Here is a 17,416-nt window from a genome sequence, read left to right on the forward strand (position 1 = left end):
TTTATTTATTTCTTTATTTTTTTTCCATCTTCCTACCTTGATAGAAGTGCAAACTCTTCTCACTGTAGCTTTCCAGCTGTTCTCTCTTTAAATCTCAGACTGAATTCATAGGTTTTCAGGATGATTTGAAAGTTATCTAGGTAATTTGGTGAGGAAAGGTGAATTGGGGACCCTACTCTTCTGCCATCTTGCCCCCTCTCAAGACAACTTCCTTCTAAATTCACTTTTTTACTGTGTGTTTTTGTCATGAATAGATGTTTGATTAAAACAAATGTCTTAATCTAGTATAATAATCATAAGATTTTTTTTCCTTTTTAAATCCATTTTGTGGTATTTAAATTGATAACTTTTTTTATGTGTGTGCTTAACCAACCAACTTTGAGTTCCTGTAATAAATCCCACTTGGTCATAATATATTATCATACAACCCCTTACACACATTCACACATACACACACACTCACATGCTTATCGAGATTTTTATATAACTAATTCATTTTCTTAGTAAATGCATGAAACTATAACTTTACATTCCTTCTTAGATTGCTTATAGTGTTTTTAATATGTAGATCTCATCTATATTTTCAAATGTATGGGATACATTGTTCTTGACATCCTCTTTTTGTTTATTTTGGTAAATGTTTCATATTAGTTTGAGAAATAAAATTATACTTAAACCTGGTAGATGTTGTTTACTGTGCAAGCCAATCAGTTTAAGTTGCTTGTGTTCAGATATTCTGACACTATTTAGATTTTTCTAACTCTGCTCTTCAGTTGCTGAGAGGATATGTTAAAATATCCAACTATGATTTCACTATGTATTTATCAATTTCCCCTTCTAGTCCTATCCACCTCTTTTGTGAGTATGATTATGTGTGCATGTATCTATAATGATATTAAGCACATACAAAGTTAGGTATATTTTCCTGTTGAATTGCTACTGTAATCATTACAAAATTTTGTACTTTATGACTCCTAATATTTATTGTGTTAAAATTTACTTTGCCTGCTATAGCCACACAAGCTTTCTCTTATATAATATTCTTATATTATATATAATGTATATGTTACATATATTCATAATATGTCTTCTAAAAATAATAGATTTTCTTAGGATTTTTTCATTTCATTTTCTTTCACTGAATTGCTTAATCAGCTTATATTAATGTTGTTACTAACATAATTTTTTTCAAGTCTACCATGTTCTTATAGTCTTTTTTACCATGTCTCATCTGTCCTTTCCTTTGTTCCTCTTGCCACTTCTGGGCCAATAAAATAGGTGTTACTGTTGTCGTTGTATTTTTTCTTCGATGTTAGTTTTGTTGTGCATTCCTATATTTCATACTGAGCTTCCATCAGATAATCATTATTCTATATTCTGAATAACATACTTAACTTAGTTTTTCTACTCAGTGTTTGTTTATGCAAATAGATATTTGTTTTATCTTCTTTTTTGAAGTATTTTTCATTAGATCAGAATTCTAAGTTGCAAGTGTTTTTGAGGCACTTCAAATATAACATTTCATTTTCTTTTGGCTTCCATTGTTTCTATTGAAAAGTTGACCAGCAGTCTAAAGGCTGTTTCATTAAAGATAGTGTGTAGAGATTATGACTCTGCAAACCCACTCCATGTTCTGAATAAAATATCCCCAATTCCATAAGGGCTTGCATGTGTGTATGTGCGCATGTGAGTAAAGATGTCCAGTATAGTACTATTTGTGTCGATAGAGACTGAAAAAACTTGTATATTTATAATCAGGGAAAATATTGTTAGTTGCATGCAAGGAAAGTCTATAAAAATAATCAGAAGCAATAAGTGAAGTATCTATAATTTTTAAAAATACATTTTTAAAAATAATTGAGTTAAAAGTAAGGAATATATTAATTTAGCACAATAAAATGGATGTAAGTTTCTAAAATAAATATTAGCAAATGACTTCATAGTCATATGTTTAAGAATATATGTCAAAACATGGACAATATCAATGAATAATAGGCCTGAAAATTAGATGTGAAATAAGATCAAAGTAAAAAAAAAAAAAAGAAAGACCTAGAAATAACAAGGTGTCATTAAAAAAATGAAATCATGAATTTTATTTCACCTTGAACTTGCACTTGAGCTTCCATGAATCCATTAAAGAGTTGATCAATCTACGGTCATTAGCATACAATGGCATTTATGGCTATGTATACTGGAATGCTTAGGGAATGAGTGCAAAAAGAAAAGAGAGTTGAACCCAGGGATATCCTAATATAAAAAAATCCAGAGGAATAGGGAAAGAAAATAGAACTATAAGGAATATTCAATGAGAATGAAAAGTGACTTAGACTGTGTGATGTGTTCGAGAATTCAAGAAAAGGGAGGTTTTTTAGACAAAGGGACTAATAAATTATATTCACTATTGTGGAGAGGCAGGGCAAGCAAGATGGGAATAGGGAAGGACCTATTAACTTTAGTAATATGAAAATCATTTGTGAAATTGACAAAAGCAATTACAGTGAAAAAAATGAGATGAAAGATATTCTGAAGAAAACCAGGAATGGGTAAGAATTATTTCAAGATGTATAAGTAGAGATAATGGGTACTGGTAATCTTTAAAGAAATTCTACTATCAAAATGCAGAGAAATAAAATATGAAAAGAGGGTGATTTTTGTGATGAATGTTTATTTATGTTATGCCTTTATAAAATGCAAAATACTAGGGATGCCTGGGTGGCTCAGAGGTTGAGCATCTGCCTTCAGCTCAGGGCATAATCCTGGGATCCCAGGATCAAGTCCCACATCAGGCTCCCTGCATGGAGCCTGCTTCTCCCTCTGCCTCTCTCTCTCTCTCTCTTTCTCTCTCTCTCTCCCTCCCCCTCATAAATAAATAAAATATATTTTTTAAAATGAAAAATACTAGAGGTTATGTTTTTAGTGGAAATTAATGAGCATAAATTACCAGCATCAGAGAGAAGTAATTCTTAGAAGTTGGGCAGGAAAAACCAACTTTGCAATCTCCTTTATGCTATCTGTGACAATGCTGTAAAACTATCATTATTTGTAATCTTTTACTTCATATTAATTTAGAAATAACTTGAATATTGTACAAAAAATATTTAAGCAATTCTTTTTTTTGTTTTGTTTTGTATATTTAAGCGATTCTTAAGTCAATTCTCAGTTCAAAAGAAGAAAAGTAACTAATGCTCCTCATAGTCCTGTACTTATAGAAATATACATTTACTGTATTTTTTAAATAATGGTCATTCATATTATATTTCATAAATGTCATAACTGTTATTCATAGCTCCTTTCAAACTGCTTATTTTTTGAAAGCCACCTTGAAGACAAAAGACAACTTACCAGTTGGGAAGTAAGTAATTACCTTAATGTCTCATCTAGGACAGACCTTGTCAGGTACAAGTCAAGTTTCTCAAAGGACCACAGAGGTTTACACCTCATACAGAGAACATTTGTTCGTTTCATGTTTTAAAAGTTGCTAAGAAAAAAAGACTTTTGTGAGTAATGAGAATATATAATACATTTTTCCAAGGTTAAATTACAGTTATCCATATGGAAATTCCATTTACAATTAAAAAAAAAAAAAAGATGATTTGGGTCATCTGCTCCAGAACATTAGTTTCGCTTGATTCAATTTTCTGGATAATTGCCCCAGCTTATTATTAGGATTTTTTATTCTTGGGACCTAATATTACTGAGACCTGAATTACACAGAAGACTTAGAGGTAAAAAAAACTCACATGGACGGTGATATGGCATGAAAAATTACTTTGGTATTCTGCAGAAAATTTAATGGGAATGAATTATTCATCATCTTTATGTGGAAAAATCATACACCTATTCTCGGAAATTCTCCTGCCTAAACAGATGAAGAGAAATGTTTTTTCCCTTCACATCCCAACTCAGGCAAATATCCCTTTCATATGCTTTGGGATTTGATGTCCTTAGAACCCAAAAGGATCTTTACAACACAGTCTCGTATCTGCTTGGTTTTCACCCCATAAACAATAGGGTTCATAGTGGGAGGCAGGAGCAGATAAACATTGGCCACAATGATGTGGCAAGAGGGAGGGATTGTGTGGCCCCCAAAGCGGTGGGAAAAGAAAGAGAAGAAGGCTGGACTGTAGGAGAAAACAATGGCACAGATGTGGGCAGTGCAGATGCTGAAGGCCTTCTGTCGAGCATCTGCTGAAGAGAGGCTGACCACTGCCCGGAGGATCATGGTGTAGGAGATTGTGATGCACAGGATGTCAAAGCCTCCAATCAGGAGGGCAACTGTCAGACCATAGACGGCATTGACCTTGATGTCCCCACAGGATAATTTGGCTACAGACATGTGGTCACAGTAGGTGTGGGGAATTATATTGCCTCTGCAGTAGGGCAGGCGCTTTGTGAGGAAAGTGATGGGAATGATGAGCAACACCCCTCTGAGAAAGGTAGAGAGCCCAGCCTTTGCAATAACAGAATTGGTGAGAGCAGTAGAATAGTGCAGAGGGTAGCAGATGGCCACATAGCGGTCCAGGGCCATGAGCATGAGAACCCCAGACTCCATCCCTGTGAAAGTATGGACAAAGAACATCTGGACCAGGCATCCATCAGAGCTGATTTCCTTGAAATGGAACCAGAGTATGCTGAGGGCTTTAGGGATTGTACTAGAGCATATGAAAAGGTCAGTTAGGGAAAGCATAGCTAAAAAGTAGTACATGGTCCTGTGCAGGGAGTCCTCATAGCAGATGAGATAGAGAAGCCCACAATTCCCTACCATGGCCACAATATACATGGAGCAGAATGGGAAGGAAATCCACATATGCATGTATTCCAGTCCTGGGATCCCATTAAGAATGAATGAACCTGGAGTCAGGTCTGTTTGGTTCAGCATTAGCATCATCAAGCTAGAATGATCATTAATCATGTTATAGAATTTGTGAGTCCACCTAGATAGAGATAAATGAAGAAAATATTTGGTCATAGTCACTGACTTAATTTCTTTTGCCTTTTTTCCTCTAGGTACATTTCAATTGGCCAAACAACCAATTTTTCTGACTTCCAGGGAATAGGAGTATAAATATTGTGTTAATCAAATAGATTATTTTATATGTGTATTATATTTTATTCATTTATCAATATAGACAACAAATACTTTTTTAGTGCTTAATACTTGCCTAGTTTTTTAATAGACTAATGTCATTCACTTATAAAAGACAGTTTGGTTATTATTTTTCTGAAGCTATTTTTGTTAAACTGTATTATTTAAATATTGATGACTACATATATATTCCCAAAAAATAAACATGAAAAATCATGAGACTTTAAATAAATTATATTTTGAAAAAAAAATAGTAATGTCTTTTGCATGTGGGCATTAGGAAGTTGGTTTTGGGGATAGAAATAGGAGCCAATCATGAAATACTTAATCAAACTCTTAATAGCAAAATTCTCCTAAGGAAATAGGCTGACGGTCACCTGATTCTCATATATCATACTGATAAGTACAGCTGTCAGAATGTTTTTAAAATTATTGAAATATAGTTTAATTACTATTATTTGGAAAACACAAAAGGAACCTCTAAGAATAAAAGCAGAATGTAAATGCATAAATCACTGTAAAAATACTAACTAAACAAAACATTCTTATAAAACAGAGAAAGCAAATGATTCCTAAATACATCAATAAAATGTGAATAACAAAGGGCAAATAAAATACTTTGTTTTAGACTATTAGGATAAATTATTTAAACTGCCCTATTAAATGGACATAAATCTGTTGATTTTATAAAAATGTATATAAAGAAGTACAGAGGGCCATATGATAAAGAAAACTAAATAACAAAGTAAAATAATGTACAATCCTTAGATAAAATAACACATAAACTTTGGAGCAGACATATTAACAACCTTTTTTATGGAGGTTAACAAAGAAGGACACATCAGGGAGCTTGATGTGGGACTCCATCCCAGGACCTTGGGATCACAACCTGAGCCAAAGGCAGACACTCAAAAACTCAATCACCCAGGTGCCCCATAATATTCCACTTCTATTAAAGCAACACATGGGCATATACTCATGTTAATAAATTTAAAAATACATATTGGTACACATTTCTTTGATGGAGAGACAAATACGTGTTAAAAAAGTAATTTTAAAAGAGTAATTTAATGAATGTGTGAGTAAATCATTCATATAATTCACTTAATATCCAAGTTGGTTCCCTTGAGGTCTTTGCAAAACTTCATAGGAAATGGAGCCAAACCTCTAGGATAGTGACATCATTAAGTTCTATTAAAATATCTCATTTCTGATCTATATCCAGGTATCTATCTACATGCACACACACATGTTCACATATCAATATATATATATACACACACATGCATTCACATGTATATACAGATACATGTTTAGATATTTGTCAATTATCATTTGGGCTCCCTGGAGGTTAGCTTGATTCCAATACTAAGTGTGTCTCTGAAGCTTTGAAATGTTCCCTTAGGATATTTGGGGTATATAACATTCATTTTCCTTCAGGCTCAAGTCAATAGTCATCGTATCAAGAAGTTAAAAACTTGCCCATAGACTGATGTTGTTAAGACTGTAAAGTGTTTATTAAATAAAATAATATAATTTATTTAAATATTTTTTCTGTAATTTGATATCCAGGGCTTTTTGATTTAATAAAAATACTGCAATAATGTAATTGTTTGTAAGTCATATAAGACACTCTATTATTTAAAACAAATAGAAGGGGATCCCTGGGTGGCTCAGCAGTTTAGCACCTGCCTTCAGCCCAGGGCATGACTCTGCCTGTGTCTCTGCCTCTCTCTCTCTCTCTCTCTCTCTCTCTCTCTCTCTCTCTCTGTGTGTGTGTCTCATGAATAAATAAATCTTTAAAAAAAAAATAAAATAAAATAAAACAAATAGTTTCCATTCTATCATGCCAAGGACAAGTTTATCTTCAGAACATCTTTACTAATTTTATTGAAGAAATGGATTTGTCAATGACATTTAAATGTATAAGTGCTGTATAACTAAAGATATTGACTTTGATTTTTTTTAATTTCTAACCTTATTAGCCTCAGTTTTGATTTTTTAAAATTATTTATTCCCTTTGGACCTCATTGAAGCTTCCTTTTTGAACTAATACGATTTTTTTTTAGACCAAGGAAGAAAACATTATTGACATAGAAGAAAAACTAAGATTGTGTGGTATTGCAGATATCACAACAGAAAGATTCTGGGGCAGATATGGTTAATAATACAGCATGCTGTACTGAAATCCAGTTAGAAAAGACTACCAGTGGCTTTGATGGCAGGTGGTTCACTGGAAACTTTAGCTTGTGATTGAAGTCAGATTATAATGTAGAAAGGAATAGGAGTCAAGAAAGCAAAAAATAATTAGTTCCAAAAATATTTTCCAGAAACTTGCATAAAAAAATAACTAAGGTCAAGGGAAATTTTTCTATTGGTCAATGTACCAATACATTCAAAGAAGTTATAGAAATAAATAAAAGAAGTGACTGGTGATCTGAGCTCTCTTGAGCATATTTTGAGAAGCTTGCTTAATCAGAAAAAGGAATTAGTAATAAATGTGTACAGTAGTAAAGGAGGAAACAATGGTTATAGATGTCAAAGTTAATGTGAGGATTAGAATTTGAGGTAGTTTACTTCTAATTGTTATCATTTTTCTTTATGGAATATAAATAACTGGACTAAGGCAACCATGAAGGGCAAAGGGTACATAAGAAAACTGAAAATGGTAAGCACATTTTCAAACTATGCAACAGGTAAAAGCATAGCCACATAGAAATAGGCTCCTACTTAATATCCAAAATTGTGAGCAAACTATACTTGCAATATGCATGTCTGTATACTTTCTTCGGAACTGCTCCACACTCTGAGGATAGGAAGTTAAAACACAGAGTACAGAAGTGTCCCAGAGTGGGGTATAGGGTTTATAAGCTGGCAAGATTATAAACTTGAAGTATAAAATTGAAAGTCAGCTGATGAACTATGGTGTTTAGAACTGTATAAAATTCTTAAAAATTGATTAAGAATATCTCAATTTGAGGATTAGAATGAAAAATTAATTAAATTAGTATCACCCATGCACTGATAATCCTCCTATAGAATAACATAATGATTTTCTTTCTTTTGAAAAACATATTCAGCATACTTTATTGAATTCTAATATTTAAAACTATCTCTATGTGAAGTATCACGGTCAAAATATTCATATTCTTGGGAAAGGAAGTTTTAAAAAGCTAGTCCTTTAGTGTTCAGCTCTCAGGACTGATACTCTCCAAAGGAGCAAGAGCCTATGAATTTCCAGCAGGGCCTTTTACATCTCCTCTACTTGGCATTGTGGATGGTTCTCTTTCTCTTCTAAATAAATGGATGAATGAATGAATGGTTAGGACTTCCTCATCTGATTGGTTCATGTAAGTGACTGTTCTTTGTGTGTTTAGTGATAGAAGTCAATGACCTCTGGGAGGACCTTGTAATAAGGTATTTGGACATTGCTTTTCAAGGAATAATATCCAAGTCATTGAAATTAAGTTGGCTCCCTAGAGAGTGGAGACAATAATATATCTGTAGAATGAATATTCCAAACTTAGAAATGAAGAGCTATTCCTGACCTATCCTATGCTCTCATCCATAGATGTCTTATTATTCTGTGCCAGAGGATTCTAGGTTTCAAATTCTTGCTCTCCAATCTGCTAATATTGTAGGTATTGGTGAGTCCTTCTCTTCTTTTGGCTTCAAGAGCTAATGGAGAAAATATAAGATTTATGCAAAAGCATGTAAGTCCCTGACAGTTCTATTTTCTTTAACTGTGGCTGTATGCCCCATATTCTGGTCCTTGCAGATGGGACACATCAGCTCTAGTGTGAAGTATGTAGTTAGAAATCTATGTCTGCTGTATAAGGAGAAGGCCAGAAAATGAGAGAAGTCCTATGATTATCAGAGGCTCTTCTAATATAAGTTGGAAGAAACTCAATAAGTTATACTTCCCTGGATGGAAGTTAAGGATGCTGAACTAATTTTACCTCCTCTGTGATTTATTATTCTTGGGAGTGGTCTAGGAGGTACTGTGAAGGACATTGGTACCTGACTAAGACCTCTTTTCAGTCCCAAATACTGAATATTGTTTAATATTGAGAATCTTTTTTGGACTAAGTCCCTTCTGTACTTCTGGATCACTCTGGTACTTTGAACCCAGTTCCCTGCCCCCTGTGAAACACCCTGATAACCCTTTCCCGGATTTCTTTGGTTTTAACTCCATATACCATAGGGTTAAGAGCAGGTGGGAAGAGCAGATAAACATTGGCCAAAAGAATGTGAATATGAAGTGGAACATGGTGGCCAAAGCGATGGGTAAAAAAGGAGAAGAGGGCTGGTGTATAAGAGATTAGGATGACACAGACATGAGAACCACAGGTCCCCAAGGCCTTGGACCGAGCTTCATGGGATGAAAGACGGAGGACAGCCCGTGCAATAAAGACATAGGAAAGACCAATGCAGAATAAGTCAACCCCTATGACCAACAGTGCTGCTGTCAGCCCATACACACGGTTAGGCCTGGTATCTCCACATGCTAGCTTCACAACAGCCATGTGCTCACAGTATGTGTGGGGGATCACATGGCTTTGGCAGAAGCTCAAACGCCCAATGAGGAAGGGACATGGGAGCATGAGCATGGAGCCCCGCACCATAGCTACCACTCCAATGCGGGCAATGATGGTGTCCGTGAGGATAGTAGCATAACGGAGTGGGTGACAAATGGCCACATAGCGATCAAAGGCCATGGCCAGAAGCACAGTAGACTCCATCATGCAGAAGGCATGAATGAAGAACATCTGTGCCAGGCAGGCAGAGGCAGAGATGTGTCCAGCTCCACACCAGAGGATGGCCAATAGCTTGGGAACTGTGGAGAAGGAGGCAGCCAAGTCGATGGTAGAGAGCATGCAGAGGAACAAATATACAGGCTTGTGCAGGGCTGGTTCAGTGGCAACAACAACCAGGATGGTAATGTTGCCCACAATTGTGGCTGTGCCCAGGCAGCACACGGGGAGTGAGAGCCACAGGTGAAATTGTTCCAGACCTGGGATACCCAGGAGGAGAAAAACAGAAGGGTCCAGATTAGTGTGATTAGGAGACTGGACAAAAGCTCTAGGCATCTTCTCTAGTCAGAAACCACCACACAGTATCACATCACCTGGAAAGACAAACACAGAAGAGAGATATGAATGAGCCTTGACTGACACTTACTAGCTATATAATGTTAGATAAGTGTTATCAACTATAAATGGGAAAACTAAAAGTAATGTCCCCCAGAGTTGTTAAGAGAATTGCATTGGTTAATATTTGTACAGAGCTTTGAGTAGTACTTGGTACATAATACTTGTCAAATAAAATAAATGAATCTGAAAAAAATTATTCAACCAAGCATCTGAAGAAATCAGAATTGTCTTCCAGCTAAAATCTTTTGTTGTCAAAGAAAGATAGGAACTTCGTTCATTCTTCCCAGGAATATAAGACACACACACACACACACACACACACACACACACACACACGTACTCTTTTCTGAAGTACTGGTAGAGATACGATGGGACTTGTATCAGTCCAGACTGACTTTGTGTCATACCAGAACACAAACTGCTAATGCAGTTCACTGGATGGAGTTGGATATTTTTCTTGCTTTTCAACTTAGAATGGATTATGGTTTGGGACCCAGTGCTTGGAAACTATTTCTGATTTTATTATTATCATAGTTGTTTCCACTCTTTCCACTAACCAAGAGAAATTTTTACATATTTCTGATCAAGCTACATTTGCAATTTTATAGGACGCTCCACCCACCCTCACATGCCTAGTTTTCACTTCCCAAGATGTTCAAGTTAACCCTTCTTGGACTTCATCCAATTCCTGAAATAAAAACTTCCAACCTTTTACAGTCCACTCTTGGGTTAATCCTTCATTCACATTCTACCTGTGTTCCTTGATGATTTCAAAGAAAGGATGTAGCCAAATTCTCAATTTCATTCTTCCACAATGTCAAGCAGTGATTTTGTAACTACTTTGACTTGTGTCTGAATGGCAATGTCTCATCTCTTGTTGAGGAACAATCTTATACTACTCTCCATTATCCCACCTTTCCCATACCTCCCCTCCCCAGGAGGACGCAGCCTATAGTGGGGAGTACTTAAGCTACAAGGAACTATGCAGAACATGTGAAACCATGATGGTAATGAGATAGAAACAAAAATATAGTCATTAAGATAAAAGCTGAAAAATCACTTTAACTAGAGTTTTCAAAGTAAGAATGAGAACTTTACTGCCCAGAAATCTGTTCTATGTATGCAACAACAAACATTTAATATGAACCTCCTCTTTAATGAGCCCTATTCTAGAAGCTGGATAACCAGTACTGAAATAATCAGTACAAAAAAAGCCACTGATTCTAAGAAATTTGAGGAGTTACAAAATAGCTACCAATGGGGGAATCAACTCTTTGTTACAACTTTTTCTTGCTCCTTTTGTGTATATGTCAGATGAGAAGAGAAGTAAACTTTCCTCTTCCCTAATGGACAGATACTGTGTGTGTATAATCACTAGAGAAAAAATCAGAGAAGCTTCTCTGTCTTCTGCAGGGAAGATCCGTCATGATCATTTAGGTGGATTTAAGACACACACACACACACACACACAGAGAGAGAGAGAGAGAGAGAGAGAGAGAGACTCACCAGATAACCCAAACTTTTGGTAAACAAAATCAACTATTTGTTTTCAGAAATAAGGACTAACAGAAGGAGAAGATGTTGGTGACAAATGCTATGCTAATCACAGCTCAGGGCCAATAAACCAAATAACCTCCACAGTAGACAGCCAATTGTGGCTTTACCAGCAGATACATACAGTATTATTGGTCACAGGGCTCTGTGAGCTTATGTCTAGGAGGCCAAAGATAGCAAAGATCTAAATTTCTGATTAATTTGACCAAGAGTCTTATCTTCTCTAAGGAAAAACATAACAAGGTAAAAGTTTAATCTTGTCTAAAAATATAAAAAAATTAAAATATGATTATTATTGAAGTGATTTGAGCTTACTTTAGATCTCCACCTATTATTAAGGCAAGAGTACACTCAGATTGCATGCTTGCCTTGACATATTCTTTCAAGAGGCAGGATATTCTGGAAGCATAGGACCTGGGAGTTTTTAAAGCATAAAGTGCAGTGGTTAAAAGAAAGTGTAGAAATTGGAATCCATGGAACTGGGAAAAAATATTTGTATTTACAACTCTTACTGCCAGTGCTGCCTTGTACAAATCAATTCTCCTATAAGATCCTATAGGTTTTTTTTTTTTTGGACTGTTTTTTTTTTTTATATATAATAGTAGTAAAAGTTTGTAAGGTTGTTGAAAAACTTTCAGAGTACCTAGTACAGTTTGTGGCCCAGAGAAGGTTATCAATAAATGTCATTTACTACTTAATTGTCTTTAAGACAAAAGTGATCTCATATATAATACAGAATCCTCACTCATTTTCCTAAACCATTTGAAATCTAGTCTTAGCATGAACATTTTTGTAATGAGAATTGTTCAGTTGTAGAGAAAGCTTGCTGATAAAATAAGTGTTCTTTATAATTTTTTCTGTATGCTCTCAGGTTACATTGCAAACATTAGGAGATTGGAAAACAACCTCCTTGGCCATTTTCAGCTAACCTGGATGTACTCAGCTCTGCTTGCTATGACACAGATTTGCTTGATGAGCTAAAGTGGGTCTCTGCTCAGCTGAGTGGCTCAACATAAATAATGGAGCTGGAGTCAGAGGTACAAGCAGCAAAGCCCTGCTGACTATACCACCCAACCACTTAGTTTTTGCCAGACATTTCTACAGTTTTTAATTGTCTCACAAATTCACTCATCTATACCCAGGACACTTCACTTGATGATTCTTCAGTGAGGTTCCTTTCTGTGTTTTAAGTCTCAGATCCTATGCTATATGACATTTTTCTTGTAGAAGCTGGACTGAGAGACTCCCCATTTTTTTTTTTGCTTTTTAATTGCTTTATTAACTTTACAATTTTCCATGCAATTGGGTGACTCTACTGTTGACAAAAACTTAGACCAGGTGCCAAGGCAATCTCCATTTGGAATCTGGTAACACAGAACCCACCTGACACATGGAAATTACATAAGGTTCACAGCAAAGTGATCAGTAAAGGTATATCAGGAAAATGCAAGGAAAAAAACAATGTGAATCACAGTTCAAGTTCACCACCACCCCATCCAATTCACAAGAATGACTTTGTAGTCTCACAGCATCTCTTGTATAAAATAGTTTATGATGTTGATAAATATGTTCACACTTCAGTGTGAACCTGCCCCTCTGACTCCATCTCTAATCTAATTCTTATTGTGATATTAGAGCCAAAGCCCTCAGTAAGATAAAAGTTATAACACCAGACTCTGGGGAGAAGATTAGGAATAGAGAATGCCTGAAACTGCACCACAGATCAAAGGCTGTCACTGTGTCTGCACAAGAGCACAGGTAAATGTGGGCTACTTCTGCCCAGTGTGAGAACACTGGGCCATAAAAGAGCTCAAGATAATCATTTTGGAAGCCAAGATCATGAATATGTTTAACGTCATCACTAAGGTCCCGCTGATTCCCCTTCTCAATTTCTTGGTATGGATACAGTTTCTGTCTACTTCACTAGGCATACACAATTCTCCCAAATGCTTACTTAGTGGGTGGGTAATTATTTCTTGTTAGTAATTTCAGGAATATCATAGTAAATGTCTTGAAGTTTCTTCAAAATGCCTCCCATCTCCCTGGTCTGGCTAACATATCACTTGCTCCTTTCTTTGCTGGCAACTCCTCACTATGTTCCTCTTTCTATTTGGCCTAATACCAAACTAAAACTTCTACTGTAGGAAGCCAGTTAACTAAAACTCTAATTCAGACCACATAGGGGTGTTATTCTGCAAACTGCTCTTTCCTAGCCTCTACATATCTTCCCTGCTTTGAAGTAAACATTATATCACCAATTGCACAGATAGACTTCTCTTGAGGGCTGAGAAATGTCTTTCCCAGACTTTTCCCCTAGCTGAAACTCACATGACTCCAGGACAGCAGAAATGAGAAGGCACAGCAGTTTGGAAGCATCCTCAGAAGACTGAGAGAACATTACTAGTCTCCCACCCTCAACTATCTCAATATTGAGCTGAGAGGTTGTTATAATGATGAAACCTATTTTACAGGACCCCCAGAGATTTCAGTTTTTTCAGGATTGCACTTGATGTATGCCTGGAGCTGTCTAGGGAGTTTCTATGTTCCCTAAGGAAATTGAGCAGCTAAGCTTTGTCCTTTGGTTGACCAGATGATAATGTAGAAGTGAAGGCAGAGGCATTTGTTTAAGAGGCTGGAAAAAAAGTATTTGCAGTCTGCTCTCTTGGAACACTTTATTTTTGTTTTGGTTTGGTTTTAATCCTCCACATCTTAGGCTGGCACTATTTATCTAAGGTCACCTAACATTTTAGAGGCACTGTGGCTTTAGGGACTGCGGGTATCTTATCTGGATCCCTCTCTGTTTTCATACAGCCCCATTCCCCAAGGATCCCAGGACATGCTTTCTTCCTCTTGCCCTCAGGGATTATCTCTGGCCTGTTATGCTATGTTTACTCCTTCCTGGGACTCCACTATTACTGTATATGTCCCTGGACTGGTCATTGTTAAACAACTGCAGAGTGACTGGCTTTGTGAGATGTCCTATCAGTTTGTTTATATTATCTATGTAACATGTAGCAAGCTGGTAGTAGAACTCAATTGGAAATTACACTCATAGGTAGAAGATGTGAATCGTCAAAGGCAGTTTTTTACCATATGAGGTAATTATATTGAGAAGACTTACCAAACCTATATCTCTGGTGTCTTTTGCTGAGAATCTATATTCATTGTGTTTATCTCAGTAAACTGTACTGTCAGAGAGTTTCTTTGCATTAAATCCATAACCCAGTTTTTCCTGGGTCTAATTCACTCTTGACCAAGACTTCCATACACAGAGAATTTATTTGGTATAGTCTCACCACTCCTATACATTACTCCATTGTGCATCACAAACCTCTTTCAGATCATGAACAAATGTCTTAAACTCCTCGTCCCAGAAAACCAGCCCATTTATCATCTAGGACCCCAAATTATGCAAGTCCAAAAACTGTATTTGCAAAATTATCCTCTCTGTCCACAATTTACTGCAAGACTTGGTCTTCTCATCACCTTTTTAAATAGTCTTTTGGTTATTCTCTCTTCTAATCACACCATATTTAAATGGACCTATCCTTACTGTGGGAAATATCCACAACTGGACCAGATCTAAACTCTGGTTAGCTGCATATTATTGATCCTGAGATTCTCTGAGCCAGCAGTATCTAAACTTCAGGGTGCTTCAAAATTACCTCTAGCTCTTATGAAAATAAGTTGCTAGAATTTCTGATTCAGTTACTTTGGAGCAGCTGGCTTCCCAATTAATGCTGATGCAACTGGCTAGGAGATCCCATTTTAAGAATCACAGCTCTAAGGAAAGAAATATTAAATTTTTATTTTAAATTTCCATTGGGTTTTTCTCCCCAAACTGCTATGAGGTCTGCACTCCTGATGGGTTCTATTAGACTATGTAGCTACTGCAAACATCTTTAATAAGTCACCTTAAAAGCCTAGAGCAGAACAGTGTTGCAGCAAATTTCCTTTTGCAGAAACATTTTTTAGGGATAAAACATCTTATTTTATCTACAACTAAAAGTTCCTCCAGGAACCCTTCAATTCATTACACTTCTGTAGGTAAAAGGGAAAAATAAAAATAAAACAAGGAAGAAACAAATAATGTCTTTGTTCATTTCCTCAAACAAGTCAGCAAATTCTTGGGAAAGTCCCAGGTGGTGCATTCTGTGAAGGCTATTATAGCTCTGTGGTATGTCAACTTGGGAAGGCTAAACTACATCCCTCAGAATTACCATTCTAGCAGTTCCATTTGGGGGGGCGGGGAACACTAGCTATACTCTCTAGTGAGAGTAAGAAGATGGAAGAGAAGTCGCAGCCATGGTGTGGCACACATGCACCTCTCAGTGATTCAAACACCCACATAGGTGCTACTGCAAAGGGATTTCATAGATGTACTAATACAACCCAATCAGTTGACTCTAAGTTAGGGAATTTATCCTGAGTGGGTCTTTCTTAATCACTTGGAAGGCCTTAAAGGAGGCTTAAACTTTACTAGAGAAAAAAAGAGACTGTATCATGGAAAACAGCTTCAGTCCATGCCTTGAGTGGCTCTGAACTCTTCTTACTGACTATCTGCCTTATGGATTTCAGACTTTCTGGGCCAGCCCAAGCACTGAATAAGTCATTCTCCTGAATAGAACTGTATCTGTATCTACATTTAAATCTGTATTTATAGTCTCAGTAGTTATGTTTTTTTTTGTTGTTGTTCTGATTGAACCTTGGCTAAGACAGAAACCAATGTGTTTTTTTTTTCATTATTTTATTGAATGTATGTTTTCCAGGAATTTGGGGTGTTTGGGAAAAGAAAAAGGACAAATGAAATAAGTATTAGAAATGGAAAACAAGACAAAAATCACATATAGCAAATAGTAAAGCATTACATGATGTTACTACAAAAACATAATGAAAATAGGTATGAAATCTTAGACCAATAACACATTTTCAAGAAAATATAACAGGGAGCAAGTAGTCAAACAATTAGAAGTGTATAATAAGTCATGACAATTTGAAAGTATTTATAAATGCTTCTAAAGTAAAACTACAAAGGAATCCACTAGTATCCCTACTCCTTCCATACTGAACACTGTACTGGAGGTCACATCCGTTCAATCAGAAAGACAACTAATAATGAAAGGAATGAAAGAGGCACCTGGGTGGGTCAGTCAGTTAAGCCCCTGTCTTCCACTCAGGTCACAATCCCAGGGTCCCAGGATTGAGCCCCACTGCAGGCTTCTTGCTCAGCAGGGAATCTGCTTCTCCCTCTCTCTCTGTCCCTCTCCCCCGCTTGTGCTCTCTTTCTATCAAATAAATAAATAAAATCTTTTTAAAAAGAGTAGTATTCCATTGTATACATAAAAAGAGTAAGAAGTGTGAATATTAATATTTGTGTAGAAAGTAAGAGAATCTACAGAGAATTTGTAGACTATTGAGAGAATTCAACAAGATTGACAGATACAAAAGCAACATAAATGGAAAAAATTTTGAGAAATTATGGAGCAATGTAAGAGATTATTAATGAATTTTATATTTGTTGTTATATATTTATATTTTATTTACGTGTGATTGAAGAGAACATCATGCCATGATCTTGGATGAAAGACCTGACACCCTAGAGATGTCTAATCTCTTCAAATAG

General features: G+C 36.0%; 2 protein-coding genes across 2 annotated transcripts; both read right to left on the minus strand.

Moving 5' to 3' along the window:
- Nucleotides 1-3,919: 3,919 nt before the first annotated feature.
- Nucleotides 3,920-4,885, minus strand: LOC112911732 (olfactory receptor 52N4-like). The gene has a single exon (XM_025988408.2). The coding sequence runs from the start codon at nt 4,883-4,885 to the stop codon at nt 3,920-3,922; it is 966 nt and encodes a 321-aa protein (XP_025844193.1).
- Nucleotides 4,886-9,195: 4,310 nt separating this feature from the next.
- LOC112911798 (olfactory receptor 52P1) lies at nt 9,196-10,176 on the minus strand. The gene has a single exon (XM_025988472.1). The coding sequence runs from the start codon at nt 10,174-10,176 to the stop codon at nt 9,196-9,198; it is 981 nt and encodes a 326-aa protein (XP_025844257.1).
- Nucleotides 10,177-17,416: the final 7,240 nt, after the last annotated feature.

Source organism: Vulpes vulpes, chromosome 11 (assembly GCF_048418805.1).
Source record: "Vulpes vulpes isolate BD-2025 chromosome 11, VulVul3, whole genome shotgun sequence".
NCBI classification, from domain to species: domain Eukaryota; kingdom Metazoa; phylum Chordata; class Mammalia; order Carnivora; family Canidae; genus Vulpes; species Vulpes vulpes.

Coding starts and splice junctions, on each gene's coding strand:
- LOC112911732 (XM_025988408.2), bottom strand. CDS start 4,885: ATGCTAATGCTGAACCAAACAGACCTGACTCCAGGTTCATTCATTCTT.
- LOC112911798 (XM_025988472.1), bottom strand. CDS start 10,176: ATGCCTAGAGCTTTTGTCCAGTCTCCTAATCACACTAATCTGGACCCT.